The sequence below is a fragment of the Mya arenaria genome, chromosome 3, assembly GCF_026914265.1.
Source record: "Mya arenaria isolate MELC-2E11 chromosome 3, ASM2691426v1".
NCBI classification, from domain to species: domain Eukaryota; kingdom Metazoa; phylum Mollusca; class Bivalvia; order Myida; family Myidae; genus Mya; species Mya arenaria.
Genome location: NC_069124.1, coordinates 24,092,814 through 24,115,661, shown reverse-complemented (window position 1 = coordinate 24,115,661; position 22,848 = coordinate 24,092,814). Strand labels below are relative to the sequence as shown.

General features: G+C 32.8%; 1 protein-coding gene across 1 annotated transcript; it reads left to right on the top strand.

Annotated features, from left to right (window-relative positions):
• Positions 1-281: 281 nt before the first annotated feature.
• On the top strand, positions 282-7,415 carry LOC128225868 (receptor-type tyrosine-protein phosphatase epsilon-like). Its single transcript, XM_052935766.1, has 16 exons — positions 282-335; positions 644-731; positions 1,126-1,199; positions 1,387-1,423; positions 1,814-1,911; positions 2,873-2,995; positions 3,293-3,444; positions 3,710-3,845; positions 4,241-4,390; positions 4,656-4,737; positions 4,903-4,973; positions 5,389-5,526; positions 5,961-6,086; positions 6,263-6,423; positions 6,877-7,015; positions 7,313-7,415. Exons 1-16 carry the CDS (start codon positions 297-299, stop codon positions 7,382-7,384), a joined length of 1,686 nt encoding a protein of 561 aa, XP_052791726.1. The 5' UTR covers positions 282-296; the 3' UTR covers positions 7,385-7,415.
• The last annotated feature ends 15,433 nt before the right edge of the window (positions 7,416-22,848 follow it).

Here is a 22,848-nt window from a genome sequence, read left to right as displayed (position 1 = left end):
CGGAGAGGGCCGATTCCATAAGTTGTAAAAAATTGGCCCAATACTTTTTGTATATATGAATGCTGAAATAAGTGTTTAATATAAGCATGTTGGGATGCAATAAGGTATGGTTAACTCAATTAAACGTGTCTTCTCATTCTAAGCAATGAAACTGATCACATAACGTGCACGGTCTAGACGTATCATCTTGATTATTTTAACTTTCAGGGCCTATGCACAGTAGCGATTACTACTGTTTTAACGACAGCGTTCCAGGAATCAAAATTCATGAGCTGTGGAGTTACATCAGAGAAAACATGAAAAATGGTCGAAAACAACTATACGAAGAATTTGCGGTATTTTACCTTTAATATGTATTTTTTTATGATGAATCTGCTTTCAATCAGTTACTTAATATTCCAAAATAATTAAAACATTTAACAGAAACTAGAGGGATAAGTCAAGCAGTCCAAAACGTACAACGATTTTTTAATGGCATAGATAAAATGCCATTCTTTAAACAACACATCACATAAAAACCTAAATAGTTTACATAAATATTAATATGGTCGTTATCTTTGTGTTATTAGAAAATACAGTTTATTACGATTCCTAGTTGCCATTTAATTGTTTGTATAATTCAATATATTCCTGTTTATTAAAGACATTGCCAACCGGACTTGTCCATAAACATGAGGTCGCAGCTCAGGAAAGGTACAAGGGCAAAAACAGATACAAGGAAATGTATGCATGTAAGCCCCGTCTCTTATTCATTATGTTGAGCATACTTAAATGTAGCCTATGTGAGAATAACAACGCGTTTTATTTTTCATTTTTTTGTTATAACATTAATTCACATTCCCTAGTTTATTGTATAGAAGAAGTTTTATGATATCAAATTTACAAATATGAAAATTGTGATGCAATACTGTCATACACTTAATATTTTTTTTATTATTTTCATTATTATAAAATTGTTTTTGAAATACCGTGAGTAATGAATTCCTTTTAGAACAAAATAGGTTAGTGTTGCAATAATGATCCATACTGACCACTGTGTAATTCAAATTATGTAAACGTATAAAGTTTTTATCAATATTCTGCTTGAGTCAAAACAAAACTCTTAAATAATATTTTTTTTTCCAGACGATCATTCGCGGGTACTACTTCAAAAATCAAAGTCAGACGATCCAGACTATATTAATGCTTGTTTCATCAATGCAAGTTACTGCTTTATTACTGTATCTGCTTCATTTACATTTATAATCACATACTTTTATTAAAAATAAGGTGTAAATAAACTTGTACGCGTTAGTGTGATGTGTCTTCTATGATGAAACTAATTAAATGCTATTATTATCCAAAAAAAACTTGAATGCGTTACCTAGATGAATGTTTCTTTTTTAGGGATACGAGAAAGTAAACAAATTTATCGCATCTCAAGGTTGGTATTAGTTTCTCCTTCTACCATTTTAGTTTCTCGTCCGTGATTTACAATAGGTGTTATCCGGAAATTAGTGAGAAAGGTTTTTCCGCTAATTTGCATGTAGGTACAAACACATTAAGCCCAGATTGGTGTGGTGATCTATTCATATGAAAATTCAGCTTATACATATGTCCTTTGTCCATATTAAATTTATCAGATAACATAAGGTCATAACGGTTAACCAAGAAGTTGTACCTACAGATTAATAACATAACGGAGTAAATTTAGTGTCTCAATAGCTTTCCATATAGCTTGTCTTAACACCAATTAAATTTCTGACACGTGTGCTTAAGTTTGCGTGTTTACTTACAAATTCCATTCGAAGTTTGCTTTGTTATACGTCTTTAGGTCCGACAAAGAACATGATTGACGACTTTTGGAGAATGGTTTGGCAGCAGAAAGCTGACAGAATCGTAATGCTAACAAACCTTGTAGAAATGGCATCGGTATTGAACTTATTTATATTGTTTTATTATTTGTACTCCTCGAGTTTGTAAATCCGACAGTTCTGACAGTTTTTTTAGCAATATCTTCGTGAGGTTTGGTTGTAGTTACTTCAAATTGGGCATGGACGATGTTTAGTTCAAACCTTAGCATCAGCCAAAACACATATTCACATAATATTTTGATTTACGGACGGGAAACCGTTTTATACACAGTAAATCCCGCTTCACTTATTGGAGTAGAGTATGTAAATCCCAATCGCTTTTAAAATGATTTTGCCACGAATGGGAATAAACTCAATCAAAATCAGCTAAGAAATGGAAAGAGTTACGTCCCATGCTTCGAAATTCTAATAATATCCTACACAATAATTACGATTACAACTACTATGAGCAATAACTTATACTTAACAACCAGATAACTCAATTAATGTTTGAATAAGAGAGAAGAAAAAACAACAATGTGATAGCGTAGTTGGCAACGCATATGCGTATACATGTAAAACAGTTACAGTTAACTATTTTTGTAACAAAAGACGAACCTCAATATGTGCACGCGGTCTGTGATGTCATATCCTCCCGTGCTATATATTTACATTAAAGCTGCTTAGGACTTTGCCAGGAACTTTTAAGGACATTACATACCTATATTTGACGAAACCTAACAGTCGCTGCTAAGGCAGGCGTCGGTATCGATCTAGTTCATCGATATAAACAAATGCGTAATTTACCAGGTGATCGGTATTTAAAAACTGCTCGGGTTATACAACTCAACCAGTATATCTTGTTTTTTAAGGCTTACGTGTGTCTCACTATAACATGTTAGATTTATTCAGCCATAGACTTAACCCTTAACATTTGTACAGATACATGTTAATGGGCTTATAAGTATTGGTAAATTATGACGAAAAGCAGAGTAAGTACTAGTATGCACCTTTGAGGTATTTTACCGTTTTCGTTGCAGATAAAATGTATTCAGTACTGGCCCGAGAAAGATGACACGTGCTCATATGGCGGCATTGACGTGTCCTACATCGACATAAAGGAATTCACAGACTACAATATACGGACATTGGAAGTAGTGAAGGTACACAGTTCTGCTGAACGTTTATTGCTTTTCGAGACTATTTCTGAAACTATTTATTCTTTATTTATTTATTAAATAAATACAGGTTATTACTTGCATAGATTTTGCACAACAATATTTCTAACATGTGAATACGAATATTCCTTGTTTGCATCATGCTTTTAGATTACAGAAAGCATTTAGTTGCTTTGCTAGACGTTTACACAATTTGTGTATGTATCTTAAGTATAGCCCCTTTTTGCACGATTTTTGAATGATAATAATGTTTTAAACTGTGTCAAATATTCATTTTTTCAGACTGGCAGTAAACCACGCCGAGTTCGCCAATTCCATTTTAAAACCTGGTTTGATAAAGACGTTCCAGACAGTGCTTGGTGTCTCTTTGACTTCTGGAAAGCTGTTGACACGAAAAGTTCAGCAAATGAATCCCCGATTGTTGTGCACTGCAGGTTAGGTCGATTGCATATTCTTTAATATTATTGCTATACACTAGTTCATATTACTGATTAATCATATTGTCCCACTGTAGATAATATATTTACCTTTTTTGACTTTACATTTATCTATAGTTTAGTCATATATAAATAAAACAACATTGTCAATTATTGCTAAGTCCATACTTTTTTTCCAACGTATGTAAAATGATTTGAAATCAATTTGCCAGTACTTGAAATAACTAAGTAATTATTGATGATTACAAGATGTGTTTTACAGTGCTGGAGTTGGTCGAACCGGAACATTCATCGCCCTTGATAACCTTATACACCAGGCAAAAGCAGAGAAGTGCGTTCGTCCTCTACAAATGGTGCAGACACTGCGCAGGCAGAGGGTGAACATGGTACAAACGAAGGTTAGTTACCACACCATTGTGACAGAAACCTATAGGGACGAGCCCAGTAGCCAAACCAATGTTGGGAATACCTTATTAACACACATAAGACTAATGCTCAACACACACTTTGCGACTAAACACCGTGTGGAAAACAACACAATCAGGCTAAGCACACATAAAGATTTGTAATAAAATATATTTATTACAACGTCGAAATAAAAAAAATAATAACCAAAATAAACATATAAACGATTGTTAATTTATTCAGTTATTTAGTGTAAACATGAGACCAACACTTATAAATAATGATTCTTTCTTACGGCATTGGATAAGGTAAATGTCAATGTAATGTCTTAAATAGTTCTAAATTCTGCCTACTTATTTTATGAACTACTATTACTTTATTTGTATAGGAACAGTACGTGTATCTCCACGAGGCTGTAGCAGAAGCTTTATTGTTTGGCACACACCACGTGGACTCCAAAGAGTTTGAAAGTTTCTACATGCACATGGTCAACAAAGAAACCGGATCGCCGAAAACGAGAGTTGAAGAACAATTTGATGTAAACCTCAAACTGTTATATATACAATTCTGAATGGTATCTAGATATGGATTAAAGTACACTTGTATTGAAAACGTTTTACTTATTTAGAATACCGTTTAAGCCGATGCGAGCAAACTTGATTACTACGTAAATACACTTAGTATGTATTGTCCAAACTGTATACATTTGTTTTATTAAAGCGAAATAACGCGAAATTGTGATAAAACGCATGTTTTGTTCAAGACATCAACGATACTGTGAATATCATTTAATCTCTTGACAGCTGATTGAAAAGGGAATCACAAAGAAGCCGATCTTGGAAGATGCTCATGAGTACGGAAACATAGAATCCTTGCGCTCTGAAAGTAAGATAATAGTTAGATAATTAGATTATTTAGATTATGTTAAGCGATATTCTATAAATAAGTTATTGTTTGATAACTTGTTTTTCTATTCCTTATAATGATTTGTAATACAACTTCTTATAAAATCAAATCATTTAATGATATTGTATTCACCTGATTCAATAGATGCATATGTCCCTAAGATGAACAAGAGGGGATCTAACTTTATCCCTAAACTTGGAAGTATTTTCTTACCGGTAAGTACTAATCGAGGACAAAATTAAGATTTTCTTAAAAAAAACGCGTGGAACAGGTTTTCTTTCTAGTTTACGCATATTATAATTTTAAAATCATTTAACACCTCTCCTGAACACCTCAATTTGTTGCGAAATAGGTCATGATTTATCGCGTTAAACGCTACAATCTGATAACATAAGCATCATGCTGACATTTTAATGTATCCTTCCTACATACAATTGCTTAATTGTTGTTGTTGCTGTTGTGTAATGAATAGTTTTGTGAACGGTCCTTGTACTTACCACCGTAATACATTAGCTGGTATATATGACATATGGGCTACCTTTATGTTTCGTTGTTTATCTCTATATAATTTAGCTTAAGATTATTGACTTGAAATGAAAAATCATTATGTTTTGTTTGAATTATAAAAAGAATTACGAGAACAAGAACGCGTTTCTGGTAAGCATGTCCCCGACAAAACAAACACTAGAGGAGTTCTGGTCACTGATTGATGAAGAACACATCACCACCGTCATCATGCTGACGTCACAATCACATGCCGCGTACAAGGTTGTGCCGTAAATCCATTATCGATTATTTAATAAAATACAATATGACTAATGGTGATACGTTTCGATCCGAGGTATATTTTCCTCTCGGGTAAATGATTTCACAAGATGCCAACATAGTAAAATTACAATTTCCTTAAATCTATAAAAGTGTCAATTTTTTTTAATTCATTTTGGAAAGAATTTGACATAACTTGAAATAAGTGCTTTGAGCATGGTCTGGGTTCTTTTCATAATTAACCATTTCACATCATACCGCCGTTTTAACACTGTACTTATATAAGTAATTGCGTTACTTCACTTGCGTTCCTTTGTAAGATTTCAAACTATTTTGAAAAAAACAAACACTTTTAACACTCTAGCATCTTTAATTTCAAGTGTGTAAGAACATGTACAATGCATAAAAAGGTTTAAACTACTTAAATCTTATTTCAGACATGTCAGTTCCTTGGAAGCAGGGACAACAAACAAATCGGGAAATTTATAGTCAACTGTATTCATGAGAAGATGAACAAAACTTTCCAAGAAAAGTGTTTCTCATTCAAGGATGTAAACAATGAAGTAAGGGTAAACGTAAACAAATTACTTGAACACAGTGATAACATGCCAGATGTACTTAGACTCATTGTTTAAATGCTTTTGTAATAGTTACTTCCCAGTATTTTCACCAACTGTTTGAACAGGCAAATTCATGGGCAGTATTGTTTCCTTTTTAATATTATATTTGTACATTTTAGGACGAAGATTACCTGACGACAATACGACAGTTTGAGTTTTTGGCGTGGCGGGAAGGCGAGGACACACCAACATCGGTACAGCCAATGTTAGATATGCTTGAGGCAGTCAACAAGTGGCAGCCCCACCTCGGCAAGAATAGGCCTGTCTTCATACATTGCGAGTGAGATATGAAAACAAGCAAATATTTAATTAATGCTATGTTCATCTCGGGTTTTGTTTTCAAACAATCAGTACGCTAAGGCTGATATGAAAAAGACTAATTCTACTTATGTTGTCATAACTGTCTTAATAAAATAAACTGAGTCAAAACGGAAAACAGTTCTGGTGTTAAATATAGGGGAAAAGCACTATCCTGACCTTTTATTTAATAATAATGGATGCAATGATTGATTCGTTGCGATAAACTTTACTTTGTAACAGATTTCATTATATGTTAGGATATATTAGTCATTTTATATATAGGGTCAAACACAATTGTGTCGATAAGTACGGCTACATATGTAAATGAATTGAAGAAATGAAAGAGACGTTGTAAAACGTGGACGTGTAATTGTACGTGTAGCTGTACGTAAAGGTGAAAGTTGCAATTGACGTTAAAATAATGAAATTTCAGTTTCGGATTTCATCGCTGTGGGGTAGTAGCTGTACTTCTAAATGAACTTCATCGTGTTCAAGACAACAAGGACCAGATCAATATCCTGGACAGCGTGATGACCATGAAACAAAGGAACAAAGGGATTGTGCAGAACCCGGTACGTGTGAAAAACGAAGTTTGTCACGCAAGTGTAATTACATCGGAAGGCAATTTATCTTACAAGCTGTATTCTAAAGCCAATCCAACCATCAATGTAGATAACATTTTGTGACTCTACTTCGGTACTTATTCACACACAGAATGCGATTTTCGCTGTTTGTAAAACTGTGATACGCAGAACATCAATACTAACTTCTTGTACTTAATAAACTGTATGGTAAATGTATATTAAATAGACACACTGGCATCCTGGCGCATACATAATGTTGACAAAAATCAATTTCCTGTATTGCAGACCCAACTTAGATACATCTACGACGTCATGCAAGAATATATAAAACAGATGGATGTCTATCAAAATCTGTAGGTCAAGACTATATAGTGAACGCAAATTTACATACTTTGTTACCATTTAATCTGTGCAAATATATTGGCAATGACAGTTTACTTTAATTAGTATTGTATATCTCAAATCAAACCTGAGACACTCATGTTTGTATACGTTTGATGTGATTATTCCTGTTATACGAATGTTTTTATCAAAATATAGCTTAGGCACTTTATTGATTTCATTACTAGCAGAGTGAAATAAACTGTGCTTACAAAAACGTACCAGATCTTAATAATCTCTAGAAAAAATAAACATATGACATTATGAATTTATTTTTAAATTTAGAGGAAGTTACTTCTTATGAAAATTCCATAAATGTCTTTGATAACCTAGATTCATAACATGTGAACAATGATCGATTTTGGAATCAATTATTTTCATGGTCATTTACTTTTACTACATTAATATTGCTATTAATATTTTATCTAATTTGTACGTACGTATGTCATATAGGTCTGTGATGCTGAGAGAATTGTCCCTTGTATTGTATTGTGTTGGTGTTGGATTCTAGATGTTCGTCTGATAAGGAAAACACCTCGTGCGTTTTATGCCACAGATATAAAAATATGTTAACAGTATAAATAGAATAAACTATTTCCATTGTTTGTTGATATTTCTTTGTGTAAATGTTAATGCTTTTGCAAAACGTTTTAGACAGATTTTGGAAGCTTGACACAGATTTGCAAGTCACGACAATTTACATTAAAACTCAACACATGTAGTACCTGGACATACATACAAATAAATCTTGAGATAAAGTAAGTGATCATTACACCTTATATAGCATTTATTCCATGTGTATTGTGAAAAAAGAACTTGTAGCAACATCAGAAGAGGTTCTTCAGTTCATAAATACCTAAAAAATGACAGAATATAAAAGAGTAAGGACTATGTAAAAATCGATGTACTAATGAATGTTCGTTAGTTAGTTAGTTAGTCCAGTATCAGTTACTGTTTAGTGTTTGTTCCTTTGGAAAAAAATATCTAACATATTATAGAAAAGGAATAATGTCGAAAACGAGTTTTCTTCTGGTACCAAATTAGTATGTTCTTTCTGTTAATAAAACGTTTTTGCAATAACTGGTCTTGTCCCGTTGTTTACTTTGTATTATTTCTTTATCCACCTACTTTATTTTTTATCCGAGCAGTCTGTTTTATCAGTGGTTCATAACACTTTATTACGGACAAAATATCTCACTTTCTTTCTTTAGTAAACTATACCAATCATGCAAGCAGTGATCATACAATTGCACCCTCCAGTAAAAGTAAAATGTTTGAGCGTCATGGGAGGTTTTGGGGAACGAGATATTGAAGTTACAAACTAAACCATCTACGAGTTGCAGAAAGAGAAAACAGTATATATTTTCGCTTCAAGGCGCGCTCCTCCGTAGCACTTCTACGTCAGGTTTCCATGAGGTTTTCGAAGAACCTCTCCTTTGAGTTAAATGACATATATTTGGTTAATACATCATTGGGTATACATATAGGATCTGACACGAGTTGTCATTTAATACAAGATTTTATTAAACGAGTTCATGAAATTTGTTAGTAAGCGAGCCTCTGGCGAGCTTACTAACAACTTTCATGGACGAGTTTAATAAAATTCTTGAATTAAATGACAACGAGTGTCAGATCTTTTTTATCACATGCTTAAAACGGTGTTTTTATTACCAATTATGTTCCACTTTCTGAACCGATTGTTTGACAGCCAAAGTACTCAGAGTAGAATGTCAACGATGCGCCATATAAATAGTTCCAAATTAAAATGACAAAAGTAACTAGCAGTTATCAAGTTTTAAAAGCTGATAAAGCGCTTAACAAGTCACACATACAAAAGTGTGTAGTAAAATATCCAACAACATGAATAACGAACGAATTTAATAAAAAAAACAATAAGTACACAATTTGATGACGTCACACTCAGAGTACATGCATTTACGCGGTTTATGTGACCTACATCGGTCTGTCAAGTTTTCTGTGTGCACGGATTTAAAAGTTATTCGCTGTCGCTTTCTACGATGATTTTGCAGCGTTTTCTTGGTGTACATGGTGTTTCACAACATGCAGATGATAACGGCGAATCCTTACTCTGTACTGCAAGAATGTTGCTGTTGAAAAAGTTAATTTCCACCAGGAATGTTTCCAAAGAACATGATGTACTAGCCGCCATGGGATGTGTAAGGAGATGTCTGTGCTGCGGAATTCGTATTTGTGTTTTCGGTAACCGACAGCTGATTAAATTGGCAAGCAAATGGCATTGATTGCATATTGCTTGTGTTGGTCAAGATGGAGATGTTTGAAATGTTCTTGTGGTGTTTGTCACTATTGTGGCTGTATTTGTTGACTGACTGGATATTTCTGTGACTAGTAATCTACATTATCTGGTTGGCGGAACATTGTTATCAGAAAGTTTGTGTACAAGATGCTTTCTGGCACTATGATTCGTTAGCCATTTCTCTCCCGAAAGTCGTACAGCTTCATTATATTACGGTAAGTATTTGTTGGCATTTAAACCATTTTGTTTACCAACAATGCGGAGGGATATCTAGGTTGCATGTGATTAGTCTGGCCAATCGAAATGTCTGATATGTTATCTTACACATGTGTAAGATAAAAATATTCGTAATGGGTATATTACACGGAAAACAAGGGTAAGCATGTGATAAAGTGCGAATGTTTTGTACAGATACTACTTAAGAGTAATACAGATTTGCTTGCTATGAAATTTATGTTTCTGAGGATGAGGGAGATTATTATTTTATCAAATTGGGTATGAACAATTATGGCCAACGATGAAAAAATCGACTCGGCATCCAATTTATACATATTTGTTTTTAACTAAACCATGACAGTAAGAAGCAAAAACATTGAGACATTATTTCTAAAATGTATTTTCCTTGTATTGTGTTTAAATTATTCCAAAATCCGACAGAATTTACATGCTAGGATGGGATCATCAATTGCTTGCAGTGAATATTGACATTTTCAAGGATGTCTCCCCGTTTTTAGTATATTTCTACTATTTGCTTTTATAGAGAATCATAAGCGTTAGTGACATACTGCACAGTACAGGCTGTACCAGGGTAAATATGGTAAACTATAAATGAAACTATTTATTCAAAACACCTAAGCATTTTGCTTGCATTTCCTACATTGTAGATGCCTGATGAAAATCATTGGTAATATAAATTCTCTACTAGGGCAAGATATTTAAGTACAGTAACTTCATATTGATCATCTGTTTAGTAGTCAGGCAATACAAAGCATGTGTTTTTAAAGTAAATTATCGTGTGAACATATGTTAGTAAACTACAATTTGAGTAAAGGGAATGATATATAATTAATTTCCTTAAAATTTACCTTCACTAATGAAAATAAAGAAAACTTTTTTATAGATTGTATAGTATTTACCTATTATGCTTCCATATCATTTGTAATTGGCAAGATGTTGAATACGTCTGTCTGTCTGTCTGGTGTTATATACTTTGTTTTGACTTGTTCCTTGCAACAAACGGTTCATTTCACTAGCGGGGATGGGGCAACGGGGGGGGGGGCCGGAACAGTTATTAAAATACGCACACAATGCACCATTTCGGATAGGACTTTTTTTAATGTTCGTGGTACCCCAAACTCTTAGCCTACTCTTTAAAACAAAGAAAAATCGGTTCTGAGGATCAGGTGCAAGTCAAAAGCTTACGCGCCTTAATTACACTACCTCTAACGTCAACTCCTGGTTTTGCCCCTGCATTTGAAATGAGACTTTACAAGATTCTTCATCAGTTTTAAAAATATAATTGCATATTTCTAGCTACTGAAGAATTTTGAGCTACATGAAGGGACTCTGTTTGTTATTGCAGTGATATAGTTATGTCGCCCAGCCCAAATAATCGGTGTAGGCCTTGATGGAAAATCAACTCGCAATAGTAATTTCCATATGGAGTGAAAAGATCAGTTGCTTTAATAAAACGCTGCGCTTCGTTGCAAAAGGCTAAGTTTGATTGCTCGTCAAGACTGGAATCGCTGTCCATGAAAAGGTCAGTGAAAAAAGGAATAAAAGCTTGAAGATTATCTTATTTCACTTAATATGCAGTAAACATGAGTGGGTAGGGATATACTGATACTTTTTAATCAAATATATCACGTGTGGTCAGTCAGTGTTGTTTATTGTGTATCGTATCTCGCGTTTGACTGAATGTTTGACGTTAGCCATGGGCCTTCATAGTTTACCTGTGATCTAAGTATGGAATCAGCTTGCTCTTATTACATCTGACAAAAAAAACACATTTTAACCCCGAATCCCTAACCAAACATAATAATGTCATTCTTCAAAACCACGTATTCGGAATTCATATTCGGTATATTTATAATGTAGCAAAAAAATGATTTTAAAAAAAACTTAAAAATTAGGTCAATCATAAGTTCTCACTCACTTAATTATATCAATTATTTTTTTATTTTAGTTTCTGTTTGCAAACAATTGAGCATTAACTCAAATGTTAAATTAAAACATATTGCATTAAAGAAATATTCATCTTTTTAAATAGTTTGGTTAAACGGCTGAGACAGGTTTTGTCTCATCCATCATCGATGTTATCTTCTATTTGCTTGCCTTTTAATTTGAAGTGTGTTATTTGATAAAGTTTTAAACGCTTCCTTGTTCAATGTATTGAGCTTTCGAGTGCAATAAGAGTTCAATACTTTGTTTTGTCTGGTGCAATAGATGGATATACCCTAAATACATTATGAGGTTACTGTTTTGTTTCTATTTTGCTTAATATTTGATAGACTTGCACATTTTCCTCGATATAACATATATTGAAGACCGTGATTATCTTCATGATCATTTATCCAGTAAAACTAATTATACAAATATTTCTGCATAAGACTAACAATAGTATTGTAACAACAAATAATTGAATAAAAATAGTTTTCGTTTCATGTATGGAATAATTGTGAAGGTTGTAAGTATGCTTCATTATCTGCTGATGTAAAAAGGTGTATTTAATAAAAAAAAGATTTTGCTTACCTGGTAGATAACCACATTATAATGTTGTATTATAAGTATCTATCATGTGTTTCCGGTACGGATAGAAAAATCCGACCCGAGGGCACGCGCGTAAGCCGGTACCGAGGCTTGCCGAGAAACGGTCACGCAGCGTGCCCGGGGGTCGGATTTTTCGATCCGGACCTGAAAAACATGATTGATATTGTTTCTTGCATACCTAAAATTATGAATTTGTGGAAAACTTGACGTAGAAAACGCACTTTTGTACATTTCACCGTAAAGCTCGTGCGACGTTGTGTACTGACGTCATAAAGCGCAGTAATTTTAAATATTAATCGACGTCAAATAGTTCCTTTAAAATTCGCGCTTTTGCGATTATTTATTATCAATTTTAATTAAAAGTATTGTATACTTATATTTATGATTGCACTTTATTGAAATTGCATAATATACTTTTCATAAACCATACAATTAAAGAAATAAGAAGTGGCGCGTTGTTACGCGTGACTCATCTTACATGGGGGGGTGAAAGATGAGTTTTTCCAGCACCGGTCACATGACCGGAAACACACGTCCGGTATGCAAGAAATCTATGATCACCGATGATCGGTCTGTCACTTGCCTTATTGTCCGAATCATCGTCGTTTTTTAACGGGAGCAATGACATTTGTATTCCACAATGTGATCTGATACTGTCTATAATAGCAGTTGCACTAAGATGCATCTACATCATAATAAATGTAATCGGAATAATGGAGCCGAAAAAGATTAGTTTCAATTAAAAAGTACCGTAGCTAATACCATTCACCACGACACTTTAGGAATGGACCTTGCACTACATAAAACATATGTTCATAAAAATGTAAGCAACGTTGGCATATCATATTAAAATACGTTCGAAACTTCTTAGGTTAAGATATTTGAAAATAATGATTCGCATTTTTTCGAAAATAGAACGTTTTTTTTATTTTTCTGCAATTGGATTGTAAACAGCAAAATCAACTTTTTGCTTAAAGCTGCACACTCACAGATTGAACGTTTTGACAACGTTTTCATTTTTTGTCTCGGAACGAGCCGATGTTTGCGAAAATGCATGGAAACCAGCTATATAAGACTGCTGAAAAAAGTAGAATGCAGATTTTTTTTTAAGTTCAAAAATTGAGTTTTATGCATTTTTCTTATACCGTTAGTAACGGTTTTAGCCATAAAACATTTATTTTCGAACGGAATATATGAAAATCTGCGATCTGATTTTTTGTCAGCAATCTTTTATCATTGGTTTGCCGATATTTACGCAATAATTTGCTCTTTCCAAGACAAAAAATAAAAAAAAGTTGTTATATCAGTTTAAAATGTATATGATAACGTCAATTGTGAAGGTGACAAAAGCACACAATGTTTCGAATCTAGACCAGTGACATGTACTAACGCAGCACTACCCCGCCATAGAAATTCGGATCACATCACAGTCTTATAGTTTTATGTGTTTATATGTATTTATATGTCACAAGAAACTATGTAGTTTACGTGAATAATAATCTGTTCTGTTCTGTTTATTATACGGCTATTAAAAAGAGGTGTATACAACGATTTTATCAACAACGGGGAATTGCCAGGGGATTATAATTATTATCAAATATCTGAATTTTATTTCAAACTTAATTGATATCATAACTCAAAATAGTATTAGACATATTACCTTAAGAATCATAATACGTTTATGGCAAATACTTTTTACTGGACTATGTATCTTAAAACCGAATAAACAAGAGGTTATTTTAATTATTTTAGATATCTTAAATTGTGAACTAGCGTAAAATTCTAATATTTTACTGACAAACTTCCATAGAATGGTACTAAACCGCTTCTTCTAAGACGCCTGTCACTTAGTGGGATGTTCATTATAAGTTAAAAATAAAAATATAACCTCTACTATAATAAACTAAAACAACTATAAATTATGAATTGTAAATTTGATAAATGCATTCTAAAATTGTTATATATTTTCATATTTTGTTACTTTCGAACCGAAAATATAAACTATAAAACATGGTTTGCATACAAACATTCTCAATACTAAATGCTGCATAAAAAAACAACCTTTTGTATCGGTGTAACATTTTTTGGAAGCTTGACCTTTTAAAGTTACGTGTATGCAAGAAGAAAATAATGACATACCGAGCATAATATTTTTTTATATTTTGTTTGCAGGTAAACAATATCAGTTCAGTTAGGTTGAAGACAGAATTATTTTTATTGATTTGGTTTGGTTCACAGGTTGCTTTGTCAGGTAAGAATAGTGTAACGACTATAAAACGCAACAGATAAAGATATTCTGGAAACAAATTTATATCAGCAATTTCTATTTCAAACTAGAAATAATAAATATAGTCAGGCTACACTTTTCATGTCTAAAGAACATAAAGTAATGTTCAAAGTGCAAGACTCTTGTTTATTTTTAATCTTCAGTGCATGGAGCTAATAGAAAGTTACCGAGCATACTACAAACATCAAAGATAAATACCATAGTTATCTTTAACTTAAGTGAATAAAGGTAACATAACAATAGAACTAGATTATTTAACAGTGGAACACTGAACTTTACATATACATAGTACAATATGTAAAATTATCTTTTGACTCTTTGGATTTTAACAAATCTACTAACACACTGTATTAAATGACGATGCATCGGTACTTATCTATATGCATCAGGCTATTGATTCAATGCACAATATTTCAATCCGTCAGCTAGATTATGTCTAGTGTTATCTAAATGCACCTGTATCTATGAGCCGGCAATACATTGATCTTTTATAGTATTTTTTCATTGAAGGACAACTTTATTTGTTTATTTAAAATCTTATCACAGATGCATTTTGAATGTTTGTTTAATAGAGCTGGTTTTAAATGCAAAAGCTGTTTAATTTATTTTTCCTTTTCGTGAAATTAAATATATGAAGTTAATTTGAATTAAGCAAAAAAAGAGTTAATTTAAAAAGTTATACGTTCAAATTGTACATGCAACGAAATATTCTGAAAACAACTATTTCTCACTGTAACAGTGGTTTGTCGTTTCGTTCTATTTAGATTTAAGTGTATAAGATTGATTTATACAGTTTTGATCTGACTTGTAAATCGTTGACTCACTTATTGGGTAAATGCCACTGTTTATGATATTCACGACAATGGAATGTTTTGCGGAATAAACGTATATTACCATCCACCCTGTATCGACAAAGCATGTTCGCTAAATATACTTTTATAATACACATTATTGAAGAAACTTTCTTTTTAAATGAACAGATGGCGGAGGATGTTTGTTTTAAATCATACTTGTTGATATATCAATTATACTTGAACAAGTAATTCCCACTCAACATCTAAACGTTAGTTTATTTCTTTTTATTTCAAGTGCTAAATTATGTGAAGATTAAATTTCTTGATGGTTTTAACATACATAAATAAATAATATAATTGTGAACATTCTTGTTTATATATTTGTAAAAGGCAAATTAATATAATCTAGATAAGACCGAGGTCCTTGCTTCTGTAAATCTCTTTAACCTCTCGATATATAATATACTATTGACCACGTTTGTCGTCAATTGTAGATCATGATCTTCTACACCAACCTGGCATAACGCCCATACTCTCAAGCACAAGACACTCTGGCAATTTGTCCGAAGACAAAATTCTCTCAGATAGCAGTCAAGACGCTGACCACTGCAAGTGTTGTGCAGAAATTCTTACACCGGGTTATATTGATATAGACCTGATACAGACACATTCCGTCAGCCGAATAATCATTCATGGGCGTAATGACCAAGATGATGGTAGGAATTATATAATCTTTGTTTGATGAAAAGTAGAAATATTCAAAAAAAGTTATGGACTCATTTAGACAAATTTTAGTAGATCGAATAATTGATAATTTAGTTGCTTAACTATTGCCTTTAGTTGGGAATGAAAACAAATATGCTCTGACTATTTTGTATACACAATTGACCCATATTAGCCCCATATGGCCTGTTAAGATTAGAATTATTTTTCAAAAGGTAATGTAGGTGTGTTACTTTCGTCAGAAATATTATCACAAACTTTCTAAACAATTTAGCGTGTTTGCTCGTGTACTGATATAAATACGTTGTCCTGTTGTATCATGTCCTTCATACCATCCCATGCTTTTGCGCTTTTGCCAGTTTTCTATGCATGTTAAATGTTGGAATTCAAGATGCAGGGTTTCATACCATTTTTAAACAGGGAAGATGCAATTTGGAATATCTAGTGATAACGTGCGGTGCATTATTCACGCATTAAACAAACGCACAATTTCGTAACAGTAGTCTATGGTTGTATTTCCAAGTGTTCGCATGCGCGAGGGATGACGTCATGTCGGGAAATCATAAAATAACTCTGGGAAATTTTCATAAAACTCTATGGAGTGAATATATTAAATATTCGGCCTCCATATTGGATAATGTAAGTTTCTGTGGTGAGAAATAGGAAGAAAACGTGTGTAAGAGAGTAAGGAAACGTGTTTAGTTAAACAAATACAACGTGTTACAACGATATTTTTAGAACGTAAGTGAACTTTTTCTAGACACTTTTAGGCCAATACGTATACAGAGCTGACTTGTATACACAACCTAGGGCTGGATCGCATTTAGGTTAAGGTCATCGGCCCTAGACTGAGACGACGATAGTCAATGTACAAAATATAACATAACTGCTATCACTAATGTTCATAATATAAGGTTTTCATCAAATATGTGTGATGCTACTAGAGTATAAATCGTATCTAGGGAAGGTCACTGACTTTCTAAAAACATATGTCATATGTAATGTTTTGTACTTATTTGACTACTAAATTCGTTGCTTAGTGGAAAACTCGACACATATCTTCCTACTGTCTTACACACATGTTTTCCTCATTTTTCCTCATCTGATGTCATCCAAAATGGCCGCCGCTGGTGAAAAAAAACTTTTACTTTTTGAATATTCTGGATTAATAAACGGAAATTAATGGTTAATTTTGATACCCACATATCTGTTGATAGATTTTTATATTACACTCTTCTGTCTAAGAAAATTTTCTTAATGAAGGGTTTCCTAAAAATGAAATAATATGAAAATAAAATCCATTAGTTAATATGTATATTTAAAAAAAGTCATCGTTTCAGGTATCCAGTTTAACACTATCGCTTTATCAACACACGGGAAAACTATTCCGATTTCTTTCATAAATGATACATTCCTTTCGGCAAATATGTATCCATATATTTTGATACAAAAGATAAGAATATCAAGTCATCAAATAAATGGAGTTATGACCATATGCAATGTAAAGGTGTATGGACCTGAATATTGTAAGTATATTCTATATATTCTTTATAAATATTTGTTTAATGAAACATACTCAACATTTCAATATATCTTTAAAACTTCCAATTATTGTATAACTTCGTTGTGCAAATGATGACAGCAACTGGTCGGTTGTAGCGAGAACATGTACGATAAAAAACAAATCCAGGCTCAACCTGCTGTGTGTTCAGTGTTTTACGGTTTCTGATACGATAAAAAAACGGCCACTACACCCGACAGACAAATGGTTTAACGTCTCATTAAATAATAGTTATAGATCGTGCGTAATAAAAAGAGAATTTAATTTTTTAAAAAGGACTATTTCAATACTTTTAAATATATTATAGGACAGTATTTAAGACCTCTTGAAAATATTGTGAAAAGGAAAACATATTATATGAATGGACTTCATTTAGTCGCGAAGTGTATTTCATCGCTCGAAGCTATTGACTAAAATGCACCTGAAAGTCGCCATATCACATAGAATAACATCCTGATTCAGCAGACGATACACATCTTTGTCAAGCCTGCAGTGTTACAAATAATGTAAATCCATGGTGGACTCTCGATTTAGGCGCCGAACACCTAATTAGAAGCATTCAAGTTATTGGAAAAGGTAAAAGAGTACACGATGCTTATACACTTGTTTTTGTCAAAACATTAAGAATAGCAACCTGTTCAACGTACAGAACATTATAATTAGATTAAATAGCTTCATAATATAACCACAATTTTATGTTGTATGGTGCCTTGGAACACTGGAAAACGATGGAGTATATCGCTACACCATTTTGACTTCTGACCAATTAATCATTTTTTTCCAATAATTAATATTTAATTTATGACTGTCAAGTAAAAAGTGGCAATATTATCAATTTATGACTAAAAAATATTTCGAAGCATTCAAAAAATTCAGTTCAAATATGGACCTAATGTATTAAGTTATTGTTGAATGAATTTGTCTACTTCAATTCATAGTTTACAAAGTAATGGACTACAAGTTTCTATTGCTAACGCATTACTCGTCACTGACATTGTTATCCCAGGGAACATCCGTGTAGTAGGATTAGACCAACATCTGAACCCTCCTAGACTTGCACGTTACATCAATATCACGACCATATCCTGAACACAGGAGTACATGGCCCTTTGTGAAGTGAAATTATTTGAAACTGGTAGTTATATTCGCTATCACAGCTAATTAAATTAAAATATATTCAGTAAACTCTCTTTTAGTTCAAAATATGTGATTTTATTGTATGGAACTCGTATCTACAAACAAAGTGACATATTTAAATTATTAAATTTATAAACAGTAGTGTATTAAATCAAGTGGTGGTGCAATGAGCTTATGTTAGCGGGGACGCATCCTCACCCAAAGACGGTTAAATCCAGGCTCCAAACCGGTCGTAGGGTGTTGGAGGGTCTTCTCGCAAAACGGTTTAACTGTAGCTTGTCTTAAATGTTGTATTTGGTGTTATCGGTGCATATATTTTCTTTGCTATTTTGACATGATATGTTAATAATTATATCTGATCCATATTGTTTCACTCTTTTGAAACGTCTGAACCATAACATTATGGTTGGATGCTATACTGCGAGTAAACTGGTAGGGAGATTGAAAAGCCTTCTTCTTATGAGTACTGGTACTTTAATATCAATATTGGATGCCATAATATTCAAGGTTGTCCCCACTGTACATATGGGGATAAATGCGCTGGAACCTGTGGACATTGTAGAGACAATGCACCCTGTGACTATATCCTTGGAACCTGTTAATTGGGATGTGAAAAGGGATATGTAGGTCTACTTTGCTTAGAGAGTAAGTATTCCATCTAATGTAAAAACTTCAATATCATTTTATATGTTGGCAAAATGTGGCAAATGCAATAAGCGAAAGTACACAATGTGGTTATATATATATGTACAAGCAAGAAAAAAAAATTTTTTTATCTCTTTTTGAGTTTAAAGCTGCACTCTAATATATTAAACGTATTGACAACTTTTTTTTTTTGTCTTGGAACGAGCCAATTTTTGCGAAAATCCATGGAAAACAGTTATAGCAGACTGCTGACATTTTTCTTAAACCGTTAGTAAGGTTTAAGCCCTAAAACATAAATTTTCGAACGGAAATATGAAAATCTACGATCTGATTTTTTGTCAGCAAACTTTTATCATTGGTTTTCAAATATTTTCGCAAAAATTTGCTCTTTCCAAGACAAAAAATAAAAAAAAGTTGTAAAAATGGTAAATCCGTAGGAGTGCAGCTTTAAATGAATAACTGACAAAGCAATAATTCTAATGTGGGTATTGATAAAACATTTAAGTAATTTCAAATACAATTGTACATGTGTTAACACTCTAAATATACCTTAGCATATACATATGTGAATGGATCATTTTTAAAATAACCTAGCCGTGCGTTTTGTTTAATTATGAAAGACCAAAAAAATATTTGTTGTTTTCAGTGTAAGAGTGTTATAAAAACAACGTATACAGTTTTTTATAATCACGAGTGAATTTTGTTTTGATCTAACACTGAAATCAACAAATGCTCTGTTTCTTGATGTTTATTTTTGGAGTTGTATCAGTACTTTAATTCATTTTTCGAAATATGCCCTTTTTGTAAAGAGTGTTTTCTTTCTAGCTGATGACTTAGTTGACAAATTTCTATTTCGGGTTAGTAGATAAAACAATTCTCCGATAATTGTTGATAGTTTATTATTCACTCGTTCGTAATGAAAACATTTTATTTGCGTTAATTAATGATTTGAATTAATGCAATTGACTGCCAAATAATAACAGTTTAATTACTAGGACGCCATTAATTGAATGGAAAATTGAAAAGTCAATCGTGTTATCAAATCAACTGCGGATAATCATTGTATAGAGAGTTGTCTTAGAGATTTAAAGTGTGTATCATGATGCATGATTATTTAGACATCAATCACTGTCAGAAACTAGTTTGTTTCAGTTGAAGACAGGTCGTGATCCAGGTAAAGATTGAGGAACATGCTAGGTTGTTGACAACTTTTGACTCATGGATTCGTTTAAAATCAAATAACAGTTCATCTGTAAATTGTTGTGTGAATTTTTTGGGAAGTTTGCATTACATATCACAAAAACAAACAGTTAAAAAAAATTGTTGAACAATGATGTGCCACCGTAATTATGTTTTAGCTGTTGTTTTCGGCTATTATTTGTTTTGTATGAAAGCAAATGTTCGAACAATTACCTTCAGTGTTCAAGAAAACGGTTAAAAACTGAACTTCTGCAGCATTTTTATATATTCATATTGTTTTTTGCAACATTTTTTGTTCAAAAGAAACGTGTTTAGTTTTGATCAAGGGGAAGTTTATACAATTGATATTAAAAGTAGTTCTTCAATTTGATATTTTCACATCTTAGTTTGCAGTGTATCAAATGACAGAAATGAAAGTATTTCATTCTTGCAATTTCGTATGTATTCATTTACTTTCAGGCTGTAACAGCAATTTCTACGGTGAAAACTGCGCTCAACGTTGCGGCAATTGTTTAGGTAGCCGGTGTGATTTGAAGGATGGAAGCTGTCCAGGACAATGTTAACCAGGGTATCGTGGAATATACTGTAATCAATGTACGCTTCATACTTTATACTTTAACTATACTCACCAAACGGAACGATTATTAAACATATTATATTGTGACCATGTTGCTGAACCGCGTTCGGTATCAGACAAATTTTAAACAAACCAATTCTGATGAAAAATGTCTGTTTAGTTAACGCTATACATGCATACTATTTGGCGGCTAGTTTTTGATATGTTTGTTTTTCTACTTGTTGCTTACTGTCATATGATAAATATACTATAAACTCAAATTGTAGAATACCGTCTTCGTCATTCGACATTTAAATAAAAATCAATGGGAGCAGGGAAATTATCCGCAAAATAACTTATAATGATGGTGTATATAAATGTGTTTAATGTCGAAACAAAACTGATATACAGTTTGTATGAAATTATCAATTAACATACAACATGCGCCGATGGTACGTATGGTAAAGATTGCTCCTCCCGCTGTGGTCACTGTCGGGACGGGGTTGAATGTGCTAAAGTATTTGGAAACTGTCCAGCACGTGGATGTGAGCGCGGGTACAACGGAGCCCAATGTGATACAAGTATGTCGGTGTTTTTAATTCAAATATTATTACAAGTTGTGTAACTGTCGAGCATGAACTTTAATTTTAAACGCTTTCTTCAATGAAGAGAATCCGTATATTCAAGTATAATTTGCATTTTGATCAGTTTTCGAGATTATATATTGTCCTAAATGAGCACTTAGAGCTCCAGGTGATCTTAAAGGGTAGTCGGACGTCTGTATTCCGTCCGTATATCCGTTTAAACACTTTTTTGTCCAACTCAATTTATCCAATTTCTTCCAAACGTGACTGGATATAGTTCAAGCTGTTATAAAATAATTATGTGTTTACAGGACTTTATCTGTGTATAATATATATGTACTGTTGTTTGTGGAGTTTTGTGCTGTTGTTCCATGTTCCTGGTTTGTGATTGTTTGTTCTTGTGTTGTGTTCTATGTCTTTTGCGTTTACCCTGTGCCACGGAGTTAATGTTTAAACTTTCGGCTAATGAGCTTGATTCTGTAGTTTGTTTTCATAAAATCATTGTGAATGAAAAGGAAAATTAATAAGGAACAATAATTCCCTAGACAGATATCTCAAGCTAAACTTTGACAACATTTTACAGAAATGTTCATTAGGTGACCTTCACCCATAATTTTCCATATAACTATGCTTAGTTATCTGAAAATGGGCCTGATATCCATAGACGAAGTTGAAAAGCGTTTTTTGATCAGTTTCATGTTATGGCTTTGTGAATGCATTAATGAATTATTGTGGGAAATTGGCGGGTTGCTTTTAAATCGGAGATATTGTCTGCTAAATATGTTCAAGTGTTTGCAATTTGTGAAAGATAAGGCTTGTCAGTGGGTCGTTTTGGTTTATCAGATATTTATCAGATATTTATGGCTTTTGACTGTCCTTAACTAATGTTTAAGGCATGAACTTTTAACT

Excerpts from the sequence above, each read along its gene's own strand:
- LOC128225868 (XM_052935766.1), top strand. The coding sequence starts at position 297 with ATGAAAAATGGTCGAAAACAACTATACGAAGAATTTGCG. Across the intron at positions 4,738-4,902 it reads AGAATCCTTGCGCTCTGAAA|ATGCATATGTCCCTAAGATG; the intron begins GTAAGATAATAG and ends CTGATTCAATAG. Across the intron at positions 4,974-5,388 it reads TTGGAAGTATTTTCTTACCG|AATTACGAGAACAAGAACGC; the intron begins GTAAGTACTAAT and ends AATTATAAAAAG.